This window comes from Ahaetulla prasina, chromosome 8 (genome assembly GCF_028640845.1).
Source record: "Ahaetulla prasina isolate Xishuangbanna chromosome 8, ASM2864084v1, whole genome shotgun sequence".
Lineage (NCBI taxonomy): Eukaryota > Metazoa > Chordata > Lepidosauria > Squamata > Colubridae > Ahaetulla > Ahaetulla prasina.
Genome location: NC_080546.1, coordinates 20,618,904 through 20,634,475, shown reverse-complemented (window position 1 = coordinate 20,634,475; position 15,572 = coordinate 20,618,904). Strand labels below are relative to the sequence as shown.

The 15,572-nt window shown below is 38.3% G+C and overlaps 1 protein-coding gene across 1 annotated transcript in view; it reads right to left on the bottom strand.

The window, feature by feature from the left end:
• GRID2 (glutamate ionotropic receptor delta type subunit 2) overlaps positions 1-15,572 on the bottom strand; it is a 1,015,350-nt gene that overhangs the window by 444,539 nt on the left and 555,239 nt on the right. The window contains exon 3 of the mRNA XM_058193169.1: positions 13,657-13,710. Coding sequence (XP_058049152.1) covers positions 13,657-13,710 — 54 coding nt within the window. The remainder of the gene's footprint in view (positions 1-13,656; positions 13,711-15,572) is intronic.

The window sequence follows — 15,572 nt, the reverse complement described above, 5'->3', positions numbered from 1 at the left end:
AGCGGCGGGAGGCTCTGCCCACCCACCCCGATGTCATCACATCCATTTTTTACTCTCTGCATATGCATGGAGGACGCGCATGTTGTTGTGTCTCGCCCAATCTCACCACAGATTGCTTATCTGCTTCCGAACGCTGAAGAATGTCCTAGCATGCCTCCCGGCCCCAGCCCTGGCTCCATGCCCAGACAGGCTGAAGAAGAGCAAGTATCTCCAGCCCCCAGCTCTGGCTCCATGCCCAGGCAAATGGAGCAACTAGACCCCTCCCCCTCCTTCACAGCATGTGAGCCTGAGGAAGGTTTATTACCAACAGCTGCTGGTTGGAGTGACCCTCGCTTCAGAAGAATTGATAGGCGACGGTGTCAGAAGGAAGGGAGGGGCAGGCCTGGATGAGTGCTGAGTCATGGAGCCACACCCCATGGCCTATATAAAGGATCTGCTTTCTGGCAGTCTCTGAGTCAGGCAAAGTCTAAACATATCTTGCTGAAGTCACTTTCTGGTCTCCTGCCTGCCTTGAGGACTTTGCTAGGACTTTGGCAGAGCTGCAGAGGCACACCTGATTCGGATTTCCCTGACCCGGCCATCAGTGGAGGAGTGGGACACGACACATGTGTGTGCTCACATTTGCGAACCGGTAGCGAAGGTAAGTGGATTTCATCTCTGGATAAGGCCTGATTCGACAAAAACGATTATATGTGTTCACTGACTGTAGTTATAATAAAAATAATAAAGGTGAGATATAAATAAATTCTTGATAAGAAGTAAGAAAATGTTCAAAAAGCTGTCTTTAAGGTGCCAGTAAGAAACATTTTGTTTCTAAACTATAGAAAGTGAAGGCTTTCTACTATTCTGTATTGGTCAGATGAAGTCTCGAGTATTTTGCTTAGTTCTGGGTTTTAAGAAGGATTTTCAAGAAGGACTCAGAGAAACATCAGCAGATTCAGAAAGCCAGTGAACTCGATCAGGGACAAATTAAGATTTATGAAGAGAAATGGAAGTAATTGGGCATGCTTAGCCTTGAAAAGCGAAGACTGAAGGGAGATGTGATGTTGCCTTTCAAATACCTGAAAGGACATCATGCAAAAGGTATGAAGTCTTTTCATGCTAGGACATGTATAATAGATTTAAGTTGCAGAAAAGCAGAGTCTAACTGAATGTTAGGGAAAAGAGAAAACCTTCCTACCAGTTACAGTGGCTTAATCATAGAACTAGCTACCTAATAAAGTTATTATTATTATTAGCATTGTTACAATAGTCAGGAGACCACAATGCAAGTGCAAAATATAGTTTGGCTTGCCAAGTCAACAGCCCTGTTGTAGGTCATGCTTGCACACTTCCTAAGGTGTATCACAGAAGGGCAAATTGGCTTCACACCAGAGAGAAAGAGGAGAGGTTCTTCCTGCAGGGTCACCCAAGGGCTGCCTCACAAATGGGCACGGCAACTGGGAAAGTTCAGAGCCATCAGGAATCTGACTGCCTACACAGAGCACCAACTTGTCTCCTCGTGCAATGGTACCTATTTATCTACTTGCATAGAACATGCTTTCGAATTGTTCGATGGACAGAAGCTGAGGCAAGTGACAGGAACTCAGCCTGCCATGTGGTGCTAAGACTTGAACAGCCAGAGTAGAGACAATCTCCAGTGTCATTAAGCTATTAAACCACACCGCTAAACCTAGTGAGTAGTGGGCTGCTTTTTACAGAACATTATCAGTCAAACCTTTTCCTTTACTGTAGTCTTTTATTTGCTTTTTGATATTTTAAAATAAATAAAAAGTGTTTTAAACCCCACCCCCTGCCCTGCCAATAGCTTTAACTTGGATTCTGAATAGATTAAAGGGTTAATCAGAAAAATTATTCAACTTATTTAATTTTTTTTTGGCAGGGAAGAACATGATTAAGTTCCATATTGATTCATGACAATCTTTGTCCACATCTATAAAGCTGAAGGTCAATCTTTAATAAAAAAAATAATAATGCGAATAATCATATGTAAGAAAATAACCAAAAGACTGGCTGTAATTCAAAGTTACTTTATCGTTTTTTTAGCTGAGTATATAAATAAAATTTATGAAAAATGGATATAGATTAACGATATGTGTATAAATAATGATTAATGTTGCTACTTAAACATGCCTGTATTTAAATTTCCCACAAGTAGGTCAGATGTAATACTATGTCTTTATTTCTTTAATGGTCCAGCAAATAAATGTGAAGAGCCCTGAATTTTAAACATAAATCATCTTGACTACACTAAGTCTATTTTATTCTTCTTCATAAACTGTCATAGACTTCTGAAGCCATCTGTTATTTTTGTTCTTTATGAAATATAGATTTTTCGGGAAACAAAATAACACCTGGCATCAGCTATGTCCAGTGTAATATCCTGAATTTCTGGTCGATTAATCCTTAATGTACCATAGATAATGGCTTCTCTCAGCTTACAAAGCCGTCTTATCATTTAGTCTGTATCATTTCAAATAGCCACAAGATGGAGAGCAAAGTTACCAGTTTTTACAAAATATAAACCATTTTTATGGAGCAGCACTATAATTAGAGATGAAATTTTCAGAGAATTTATTAGTCATTTTACAAACCAAGTCAACTGAAAAGAAAGTGATTAAATAGTATATATAATATTAAGAAGCAGATATTGACTTGGCTATGAATGGAAAAGCAAATTTTTAAGAAAGTCGGATAAATGAAAGTGAATATATGTGTCCCAGGATAATGTTTCAGGAGCCAATCAGGGTCGGTCACTGGGGCCAGAAGTTTTGTATTCCGAGCTTTTGGACTAATCCTAAATTTAGCAGTTCCTATTGATGTAAAGCTTTGAGGATGGATAGATGAATATATATTTATTTATTCATGAATCAATTGAATAATACATTAGACCTGAGACTCCTTAACTGGAGAATAGCTCCAACAGATTCTAGGAACAACTTCAGAGCTGTCTGTTTAGAAGAGGGTGGTTTTAGGAGCAGTTAAAATCCTACACAAAACCCTCAATCTCTCAGGCTTCTGGTAGAGAACCCAAGACTGAGGCATAACACCTATACAGGTGAGGAGGAAAACAATCCACCTCAGGTCTCCATGGAACAACTGTTCACACATGAAGCTGTTTATGACACTCTTTATTTCAGGATGATTCTTCTCTCTTTATACCCTAGATCAGGGGTATCAAATCAATTTCATTGAGGGCCACAAAAGGATATTGCAAAATCTCCAATCCCTCCCCGCTCTGGGGCCAGGTTGGACAAAAAGCAGGGGAAATAAATATAGTGTGTTTTTTTACTTGCAAAAAGGTTGATTCCCACAGATATCTGGATTTTACAAAGTTTAGGGCAGTGTTTCTCAACCTTGGCAACTTTTTGTGGACTTCAACTTCCATTGAAGCATGTTGTGTGGAGAATTCTGAGAGTTGAAGTCAACATATCTTAAAATAATTAAGACTGAGAAACACTGGTCTAGAGCGGTAACCTTAAATACCTGAAGTCTATCCATCCATTAAAATTTGTCTTCTTCCCATCACTATTTCTGATTATCTCCCATATTAAGGAAAGATGAACTCACAATAATTATAGCATGATCAGCTTTGAATTTCTATAATTGGGTTTTCCTCCATATGCTAGGCACTTGGAAATTGAGAGAGGGCCTTTTCAGTTATGACATACCTTCCCAAATATGCTCATCTTGGCACCTAATCTGTTTAATTTTAGGTAGCATGTCAACATTATCCATCTTTTCAGAGAATATGGTAACTAAAGTGGATTTTTAATAGCAATTTTCTGCACTGATTTATCAGACTGTATTTTATAGAAATGTTAATGTTGATCTTACCATCTGTTTCTCCCTTTCATGGATGAAGGGGCTTGCGCAATGCAATGAAGTTATGAGCTATGCCTTGCAGGGCCACCAAGATGGACAGGTCATAGCAGAGAGCTCTGACAAAACGTGATCCACTGGAGAAGGAAATGGCAACCCACTCCAGTATCTTTTCCATGAAAACCCCATGGACAGTACCAAAAGGAAAAAAGATATGATGCTGGAAGATAAGCCCCTCAGGACGGAAGGTATCCAATAAGCTATTGGGGAAGAGCAGAGAGCTGGTACTAGTAGCACCAGAAAGAATGAAGCAACTGGGCCAAAAGTCGAAAGGACGCTCAGCTGTGGATGTATTTGGTGGTGAAAGGAAAGTCCAATGCTATAAAGATCTATAGTCCATAGGAACATGGAATGTAAGATCCACGAATCAAGGCAAGCTGGACATGGTCAAACAAGAGATGACAAGACTGAACATTAGCATCTTAGGAATCAGCAAACTAAAATGGACAGGAATGAGTAACTTTAATTCAGATGACCATCAGGTATACTACTGTGGGCAAGAATCCCTCAGAAGAAATGGAGTAACCGTCATAGTTAATAAAAGAATACGAAAAGCAGTACTAGGATACAATCCCCAAAATGACAAAATGATCTCAGTTAGAATCCAAGGCAAACCATTCAACATCACAGTAGTCTAGGTCTATGCCCCAACCACTGGTGCTGAAAAGATTGAAGTTGATTGGTTCTATGAATACCTACAACACCTTCTAGAATTAACACTAAAATATGTCCTCATCATCATGGGGGATTGGAATGCTAAATAGGAAGTCAAAAGATAACCAGAATAACAGGCAAGTTTGGTCTTGGAGTACAAAATGAGGCAAGGCACAGGGTGGTAGAATTTTGTCAAGAGAATACGATGGTCATAGCAAACACTCTTTTCCAACAACCCAAGAGATGCCTCTACACATGGATATCACCAGACAGTCAATACAGAAATCAGATTGACTATATGCTCTGCAGCCAAACATGGAGAAGCTCTATACAGTCAGTAAAAACAAGACCAGGAGCTGTCTGTGGCTCAGATCATGAGCTTCTCGTGGCAAAATTTAGGCTTAAATTGAAGAAAGTAGGGAAACGCACTAGGCCACTCAGGTATGAACTAAATCATATCCCTGATGAATATACAGTTGTTGTTAGTTGCAAAGTCGTGTCTGACCCATTGCGACCCCATGGACAACGTTCCTCCAGGCCTTCCTATCCTCTACCATCCTCTGGAGTCCATTTAAGCTCACGCCTACTGCTTCAGTGACTCCATCCGGCCAACTCATTCTCTGTCATCCCATGCTTCTTTTGCCCTCAATCTTTCCCAGCATTAGGCTCTTCTCCAGTGAGTCCTTCCTTCTCATTAGGTGGCCAAAGTATTTCAGTTTCATCTTCAGGATCTGGCCTTCTAAAGAGCAGTCAGGGTTGATCTCCTCTAAGACTGACTTGTTTGTTCATACAGTAGAGGTGACAAATAGATTTAAGGAATTAGATCTCATAGTCAGAGTGCCTGAAGAACTATGGACGGAGGTTGGCAACATTGTACAAGAGGTAGCAACTAAAACCATCCCAAAGAAAAATAAATGCAAGAAAGCAAATGGCTGTCAGAGGAAGCATTACAAATAGCTGAGGAAAGAAGGGAAGTGAAAGGCAAGGGAGAAAGAGAAAGATACACTGAGTTGAATGCAGAATTCCAGAGAATAGCTAGAAGCGATAAGAATGCCTTCTTAAATGAACAATGCAAAGAAATAGAAGAAAACAATAGAAGAGGGAGGAACAGAGATCTCTTCACGAAAATTGGAGATATGAAGGGAACGTTTCATGCAAAGATGGGCATGATAAAGGACCAAAATGGCAGGGACCTAACAGAGGTAGAAGAGATTAAGAAGAGGTGGCAAAATTACACAGAAGAACTATACAAGGAACTTAATGTCAGTGATAATCACAATGGGGTGGCCACTGACCTCGAGCCAGACATCTTGGAATGCGAAGTCAAATGGGCGTTAGGAAGTCTGAGCAACAGCAAAGCTAGTGGAGGTGGCAGTATTCCAACTGAGCTATTCAAAATCTTAAAAGATGATGCAGTAAAAGTGCTACACTCAATATTCCAGCAAATTTGGAAAACTCAACAGCGGCCACAGGATTGGAAAGGTCAGTTTACATTCCAATTCCAAAGAAGGGCAATGCCAAAGAATGCTCAAACTACTGCACCATTGCACTCATTTCACATGCTAGCAAAGTTATGCTCAAAATCCTACAAGCTAGGCTCCAGCAGTAGGTGGACCAAGAATTACCAGAAGTACAGGCAGGATTTTGAAGACGCAGAGGAACTAGAGATCAAATTGCCAACATGCGCTGGATCATGGAGAAAGTTAGGGAGTTCCAGAAAAACATCTACTTCTGCTTCATTGACTATGCTAAAGCCTTTGATTGTGTGGATCACAACAAATTGTGGCAAGTTCTCAAAGAGATGGAAGTACCAGACCATCTTATTTGTGTCTTGAGAAACCTATATGTGGGTCAAGAAGCAACAGTGAAAGCTGGACAGGGAACCACTGATTCATTCAAAATTGAGAAAGGAGTGCGGCAAGGCTGTATACTGTCACCCTGCCTATTTAACTTAGAGCAGAGAATCATGAGAAAGGCAAGGCTAAATGAATCACAAGTTGGAATTAATGAACAAGTTGGAGAAATATCAGCAACCTCAGATATGCAGATGATATCACTCTAATGGCAGAAAATGAAGAGGAACTAAAGAACCTTCTAATGAGGGTGAAGGAGGAAAGTAGAAAAGTTGGCTTGAAACTCAACATTAAGAAAACTAAGATCATGGCTCAAAGCTCTCTCAATTCCTGGCAAGGATGGGGAAGAAATGGAGATAGTGACAGATTTTATTTTTCTGGGCTCCAAGATCACCACGCATGGGGACTACAGCCAAGAAATTAAGACATTTGCTCTTGGGGAGGAAAGCTATGGCAAAGTTAGACAGTGTACTAAAAAGCACAGACTTCGCCCTGCCAACAAAAGTGCGTATAGTCAAGGACTATGGTTTTTTCAGTTGCAATGTATGGCTGTGAAAGTTGGACCATAAGAATGGCTGAGCGTCAAAGAATTGAGGCCTTTGAACTATGGCACTGGAGAAGACTCCTGAGAGTTCCTTGGACTGCAAGGTGATCAAACAAGTCAGTCTTAGAGGAGATCAACCCTGACTGCTCTTTAGAAGGCCAGATCCTGAAGATGAAACTGAAATACTTTGGCCACTTAATGAGAAGGAAGGACTCACTGGAGAAGAGCCTAATGCTGGGAATGATTGAGGGCAAAAGAAGAAAGGGATGATAGAGAATGAGGTGGCTGGATGGAGTCACTGAACCAGTTGGTGTGAGCTTAAATGGTCTCCAGGGGATGGTAGAGAACAGGAAGGCCTGGAGGAAAGTTGTCCATGGGGTCGCGATGGGTCAGACACAATTTTACAACTAACAACAAACCGTCTGTTTCTATGGTTAGAAGCTGCTTTTAATGGAAAATTGAGGTTACTATCAATGAATATTTGTCTTTCTGGCAGCGTTTGATGCTGCAGATCAAATGATTTGGTTAATATAGAGGTGAATTCAGAAAAGTGCTCTCAAGTTTTTTCTTAAGAACATTAAAAACCAGAAACATCTGAAAGCAAAAGATGGAAAGTCATTCCATGAGCCACTCAAAATTTTGAGTTTATTTTCCCTTCTCCTTAGCTGAGGAGAACAGTTTAATATTAGGATTGGTAAGACTCACTTTCTAACATTCCTTTATTTTCTCCCAGGTCTGAAAAATTCACGGTTATTCTAGCTCTGGATACACAGTAAGTTGTTTCTGAGAAGAAGAGAAGTGTGTAAAACTACCCTTCTTAAAAGAAAGGCAGGATATAAAAATGAATATATATATATATATATATATATATATATATATATATATATATATATATATATATATATATATATATTTATATATATTTTCTGAGGTTTTCACGGTGTTTGTATATAGGTCTTTGGTTGTTGGGTTTTCTCCGTGTAAAATTGGAAGTGTCATGGCGGCGTTTGACGGTCTCATTCATCATCTTCAGGCTTCAGCTTCGTGCTTCTGGGAGCAGTGTGTGATCGCAGCTGTTTCTTCCTTTTAACTGCTAGTGGGAGTTTGAACTGATTGGATGGGAGTTTGGCTGTGCTCTGATTGGATGGGGGTTTTTTGTGCTCTGATTGGATGGGGGTGTGTCCTGTTTCGGGACACACCCCCATCCAATCAGAGCACAAAACCCCCATCCAATCAGAGCACAGCCAAACTCCCATCCAATCAGTTCAAACCCCACTAGCAGTTAAAGGAAGAAACAGCTGCGATCACACACTGCTTATATATATATATATATATATATATATATATATATATATATATATATATATATATATATGTAAAATGGTGTTGGGTTGAATTTCTCCAATTTTAATTAGCTAAGCTGTTAATAAAATAAAATAAAACTATTATTCACTGCTTAATCTGTAAATTTAAGATATAATACCTGTCAACTGACCCAGGCTATCCAGACAGCTGTGACTTTGAAGTCACCCTGCCTCGTACCCTCCCTGGGAAAATTCCATTTCCCTTCTGTGAATGAAAACAAAAGTGGGCATGTCTCATCAGTCATTATCATCTCATCTTCCTTCTTGGAATCTTCTTCCAGATTGAACAAGAACTGCAGACAAAAGGACATCCTCTTTCACTAGCACAAAGACAACCTTTAATGATGATCTAGAATAATGATGATCTGAGGAATATATTCTGCATGCCATTGCAAGCTCTTTCAACTCAGCCTGGAAAAATGGATACTAAGACCATGCACCAATGTGTCTTGTACGTCACAGGCCAAAGATGAAACAGGGCACAGTTGTGGGTGAGTTCAATTAACTCAATTAACTCATCTATCCCTCATCTATCCCTTCCTTAAGAGCACCGATGTAACAAGAAATTATACTGCAATGGTCTGGATTGAGTTATTAGGGAGCAGCTTGGCAGTGACCAGCCTAGATTCACTGGACACAAGTTTCTAGAAAGTCCCTTGGAGGGTTTTGATGGTTTCAGAAATTCTAGAGGAATAAAATCAAGGGTCTTTCTCTTCAATCCAGCATTTTTGTTTTCAGAAACTGTTTATGTCAAGATTGAAGCACTTTGATTCTTTCAAACCTTAATGCTTTTCAACTTGCCAATGAACTGGGGGTAGGAAGCGGGAAATGGAATGTGAAGAGTGTGAGAGACATGGAAACCATCAAGGTTACCACTGTAGGTGTTGGAGAAAGAGATGGACTGTTCTCATAAGAAAAGGATGTCTCATAATTGGTATAATGTGATCATCCAGGGGTGGGGAGAAAAAGCAGCTATTGTTTAACTGGACAAGCATTTGTGCTGGAAAACCAGATCTGGTTTTGTTTCTTCAGTACCAATACGGTGTATCCAATAAAGTTTTACTTTTGGGAATTGAAATCTCCCAAGAGGGTTTCCTTGTTTTGGGTTTACTAGTTGGATTTAATGGCTGGAGGTAAATGTAGAATTGTTATGTAGAACAATATTTTCTTTATTTATACACATGGTTTTATTCTCAGACTAAACAAATATATCATAAAATAAAGGCTCCTTTGAGTTCTGAGGCCCATACATGCAGGATGTGAAAAAGTGGTTGTTGCTTTAAGAATAATCTTATCTTCAATGAGTAGATTCCTTAAACCAGGAAACCTGTTTCAGGCTCATGTGCAAATTTTATTAATGAACCGCAGAGAGATGCTGTGTTTAACCTCATGAGGGATTCAAAGCACTTCTTCCAAATCATATTTGAAGCATGAATTGTATGGAAATGTGATTCTGTAATTCATAAAATCCCAGTGCTAATCCATTAAAGGTGCCAGAAGAATTTTAAAATAATCATTACAGTGCGGCAACACAAGCTCCAATGGAAAGTTTTAGGGCATTCCCTGGGTGACTTTCTTCCAGTCTTTAATGAAAATAGGTCTTAGGAGAAGCTGACTTTTGGTGGGGAGAATAAACAGCACATGGGTGATTAGAATGATGTTTTTGGAAAGTCATAAATGGTCCAAATAGATCTGAAATAAGATTTTGAAATTAATTATAAGAAGTCTTCCTGCAGGAAGCAGCTGTTATTCTGAATTCTGGAAAAAATACATCATAGGATGCGACTTTGAAGATTGAACACTAGAAGAAACCCGAAGGAGTTAAAGATTACTATTAAAGGAGAAGGATATTTAAATTCAACTTGCTGACAAAGAACGGAACAAATAGGAGATGTCCATTTTAGTGGCATAGTAGGTGATACGATACATAGTTTTCTTGGGGGCAAATTACCTCATCAATCAATTAAAATAGGATAATATGGGTGTAATATATTAGTTCATAAAATATATATATTTAATTATTAAACTAAAACCTACTCGGATAATATTTCTTTAGGAAATATATATATTTATTTATTTATTTATTTAGATTTTTATATCGCCCTTCTCCCAAAGGACTCAGGGCGGTTCGCAGCCAGATAAAATAGACAATAATATAAATACAATATAAAATACTATTAAAAAACTTATTCAAATTGGCCAAGATTAAAAGAAATTTAAAATCATAAAACCCAATCAAAAATTAAAAAACCATATAAATCTAAAATCCTATGCCAGTCCTGTGCGAGTGAACAAATAGGTCTTCAGCTCGCGGTGAAAGGTTTGAAGGTCAGGGAGTTGGTGAAGTCCTGTGGGAAGTTCATTCCAGAGGGTAGGGGCCCTCACAGAGAAGGCCCTTCCCCTGGGGGTCGCCAGCCGACATTGCCTGGCAGACGGCACCCCGAGGAGTCCCTCTCTGTGAGAGCGCACGGGTCGATGGGAGGCATTCGGTAGCAGTAGGCGGTCCCGTATATAACCCGGCCCTAAGCCATGGAGCGCTTTAAAGATAGTAAGATATAAATCCTAAGCAAGGACCAATATGTTTTTAAAACACAATTTAGTGGTTTTAATGATTTTTAAGTGGATTTTTTTAAAAGACGGGTGGATAAATAAATATAATGTAAATATTTAAAATAACATGACTGGTTTTAATTTGACTATCAAATAAAAAATGAAATTTCACTTATAATGGGCATCATCATATTCTATTGTAGACATTCTAGATTCCAGATATTAATATTATTCCCCATAAGATGTGATACAATTTAAAAAGCACAGATGTTTTGTTAAAAAAAAAGATACAGTCTAAAGTTGATATAAGATTCAAGACCCAAATGCAAGCATAACATTGCCTTAAATGTTTCAAATGCTTAATTAAGTATTTAAAAATTATTCTAAATTTCTGAGATATGATTTTTGTTTTTTCTTCAGGTGATTTTTATACAAATATGCCATATATATATATTAATCCTAGCATTTTTCTTAGATCAACAAGCAAAATTAAAAAAACCCAACAACCAACAGTTCAATAACCAATCCTGTCAATAACTGAGTTCTATTTTTCAAAAAAATGGCACTTGCATAGGAGATATCTGTAATTCAAATGGTGGGGTACTGCTGAACCACACAAAACTGTGAAAAAAGGAAAAGTAATGTATCTGAACATAGAGAAGTCAGTGACAGATAAGATGGGAAAAGTACAAGCCAAAAATAATAGAATGCTGGGAAGCATCTCAGTGAAAAAAAATCAAATGTAAAGTTTTGTTACAACAGCACATTTTAAGACGATTTGCTGTGATTGCATTATTTTTCATGATAATAAATGCAACTATAAGTAAACTATAGATATATGCTGTGAAACTAAACCTCAGTTCCTTATTACTATCTTTACATTGTCACATTTTCAGTACAAAGGCAGAGAAATTAGAGAGCTCCCATGAAATATACACTATGTAAGTCTAAATGAAAGTCAGGTGCATAAAGAATAGAGAATCCTTCCCCAATCGTCTCTTCAATTATTATCATTTAAAATGTAAAAAAAAAAAAAAGGCATTCATCTGAATTGCCTCTTATCACTTGTACATTCAGCTATAAGCAGAATATACCATAATCCATCAGAAATAATGGGAGGCTTAAGTTAATAATGATTTAGAGCTTAATTATTTCAACAGGGCTATGCATTAAATATACATTGGGTTTACTTATATAAATACATTGGATTTTTAAAGCTAGTTAAAGATGACAATTGAGACAGTGTACAAAGAAGATTTATTTTTAAGTATGTCTAAATCTGGCCCAATCCATTCTACTTTAACTTAGTATTTACCCATCCCAAAAATTCAAATTCATTCTTATAGCTTGTATAATCCTTGCCATAAATTTAAATTAACCTAGGCTGAGAATTGGTGACAGCAAATGAACTTTATAGATGAAGGATGATTCATTACTCAAGGTAATGGTTTGTCTCTGAAGTGCCACAAGTTTACTATTCCTTTACTAGTTTGCTTGTTTTCAAAAGACTAACCTGGCTGCCCCAGAAAAACAAATGACAAGGAAAATTGAAACGATGAAGATATACAGGTAGTCTTCAACTTACGGCCACAATTGAGCCCAAAATTTATGTTGCTCAGTAAGAAATTTGTTAAGTGAGTTTTGCCCCATTTTACAACTTTTCTTGCCACATTTGTGCAGTGCAGTTGCGTTGTAGCTGTTAAGTTAGTAACAAGGTTGTTCAGTGAATCTGGCTTCCTCATTGCTTGTCAGAAGGTTGCAAAAGGTGGTCACAGGATCCCGGGACGCTGCAACCGTTATAAATCTGAGTCAGTCGTCACACATCCAAATATAAATCATGTGACCATGGGAATATTGCAATAGTCAAAATGGTCATAAGTCATTTTTTTCAGTGGCGTTGTCACTTCGAATGGTCACTAAGCAAACTGTTGTAAGTTGAGACTTACCTGTAACTACCTGTAGCAATGATTTACAAAGGGTAATGCAAGCTGGTCTGGGTATTCCATTTAAAATTTTGAGGACTTTGTTTTAAGGTAAACCTTTTTCAACCCTTTTAATGGAAGTAAACCTTTTACTTCAATTAAAAGGTACACATATGTGCTAGTTGTTCCTGACTCTAGGGGGCAGTGCTCATCTCTGTTTCAAAGCCAAAGAGCCAGCACTTTCCAAATAGATTTCCATGATCATGTAGCTGGCATTACTAAATGTCAAAGGTGCACGGAACGCCTTTACTTTCCCACCAAAGGCGGTCCCTATTTTTCTACTTGGATTTTTTATGTGCTTTCAAATTGCTAGGTTGGCAGAAGCTGGGACAAGTAGCGGGAGCTCACCCTGTTATGTGGCACTAGGGATTTGAACCACTGAACTGCTGACTTTTCGATCGACAAGCTCAGCATCTTAGCCACTGAGCCACCACATCCCTTTACTTCAATTAAATTAAAGCCAAATAAAGTAGGAATTAGTATTAGAATAGATTCACCAAATTAACCAAGGTGGTTGGCCTTAGGATCCGTGATGACTGATTAGCAGTTCAGATTTGGAAATATCAATTCCAGTCAAAGAAGAAAATAGCTAAAAAACAAATGAAGAAAAACGACAACAAAACCAAATAAATTCTTCAGTGGAATTTTCATTTAGAGCGCACTATCTTTTCCGTTACGATTCCCCAATTTATTTAAGCAACATTTCTGTCCACTAGCTCAGCTGAACTTTTACTTCTGCTCCTTGTTTCTTCTTGGCAAGGACAAAACCACTAAGAATATTCTCACCCTTAGATTAAAAGCAGGATTCATGTCTGGTTGACAGTTACCTCATTTATAATGATCCAGTGACAGTCAAAAGCAACCAAATTGGCTTCCACAACCTGAAATAGAAAAGAATGCAGCCATCAGTCATCTTATTTATACCAAAGCCAGTGATTGTTAAATAGATGCTTGCCACAAAGGACAACAGAAGCTCATCGGTTGGGATGGAGACAGGAATCATAGCGGAGGCATTAAAAACAAAATAATTATGAAACCCCAGATCTGAAAAGGCTCCCTTCGCCCATTCTGTGGAAATAGAATGGCTTTTTTTTGTGCAAGAACAGTCCCAAAACATTTGGATTATTGTTTGGTTTGTTAATTAAACTGTGGGATTAGAGAACGAAGAAGGTAATTCCCTTCTTCATTCTCTATCCATCCATGAAAAGTCCATATGATTATTTAAGCCTTAATGTTTGCTGATAAATTGAAAAACACTAAAATATTCAAGATGCACAATTTTTAAAAATGGATTTTCCACCATAGCTACAGTAGAAGCATGTTTGGTTTAATAAATGCCCTTCCCTTAACTGAGTTAGGGAAAACTTATCCTCTGCCCTGGAGCAATGAAGCCCAAAGAAGAGAATAACAGAGTTGGAAAGGATCTTGTAGATCTCAAATATTGGAACACAGCTATCATGTCACCTGTGGTCCTTCTCTTCACTAGACTAGCCATGCCTAGTTCTTACAACCGTTCTTCATATGTTTTAGCCACCAGGCTGCTATTCATCATAGTTGCTCTTCTTTGCACTCTTTCTAGAGTCTCAACATCATTTTTATAGTGTGACCAAAACTGGATGCAGTATTCTAAGTGGCTTTATAGTGACCATTATTTAAATGACCATTCTTTAAATAACATCAGATTCTTAAGAGTGACAAAGAAGTAGAGAACAACCTATTTTTGTGAGGAAATCCTAATACTGCTCCTGAAATTTCAGCAGTAGCAATTGAACTGACATCATGAATCCATCTGGCAGATACCTATTAGTTTTTCCCAAACCCAGAGGATTTCACTGAAAAGCAAGGAAAAGAGAAGCTGATGTTACGGAAGCAATCCAATGAAGATTGAAGCTATTAACAGCAAATTCTGCAAAGCAGTTGTTTTTTTCCTAGGTCACAAAGTGGAAATACGCGATGGTGGTAATGGTTTAAAATAATGTTTAAGCAATTTCTGAGAAATTTAAGCATTATCCACTTATCCGCCAAACTTCCTGAAGAACATGAAATTGGTAGTGAATGGACAATAACAATTGCTTCGTACAAAATAGATTATATTATCTAAAGCACCTTTAAATATGAATCATATGCCAAGAATTTAGTGCCAGTATGAACATTGGTTAAAGTCTATCCATAAATTCTCCAAAGGATATTTTAGCAACATTCAGTCCAATAAAGTATATTCCCTAATTGGTAACCTTTTCATGGCCGTCAGAATGGCTCATACACCTCATTTGGAGCAGAGAGAGAGATACTTGCTACATTATGTCCTGTTTGCAGAGTTTCTCATGATTTCCATAATCATCCTGGTAGGACGGTATGTCTCTATTTTTATACAAAGTATATCCTGTGTGATAAAACTAGTTTCCTAGCAGTCAATATAATTTTACATGCAAGGGACATATTGTAACCTAAATAGGTGGGGTGAATGTTTTGGTCAAATTTGGGTTGGAGAGAAGGATGCTTTAAGCCAGCAATGGCTAATGTCTGAATGATCAAAGACCACAACTCAGCTCCTGGTCTTTTAAGGCTATCCAATAACATCCAGTGATTTGGTAATGAAAGGAGTTTAAGCAAATATGTTAGGTCAAGATAGGAGTATGAGCAGAGGTGGTATTCAGCTGGTTCTGACCGGTTCGGGCGAATTGGTAGCAGTGACTGCAGGTGGCTGCCCAGCCCCCCTGGCATAATTCTGTCCTATTTAGCC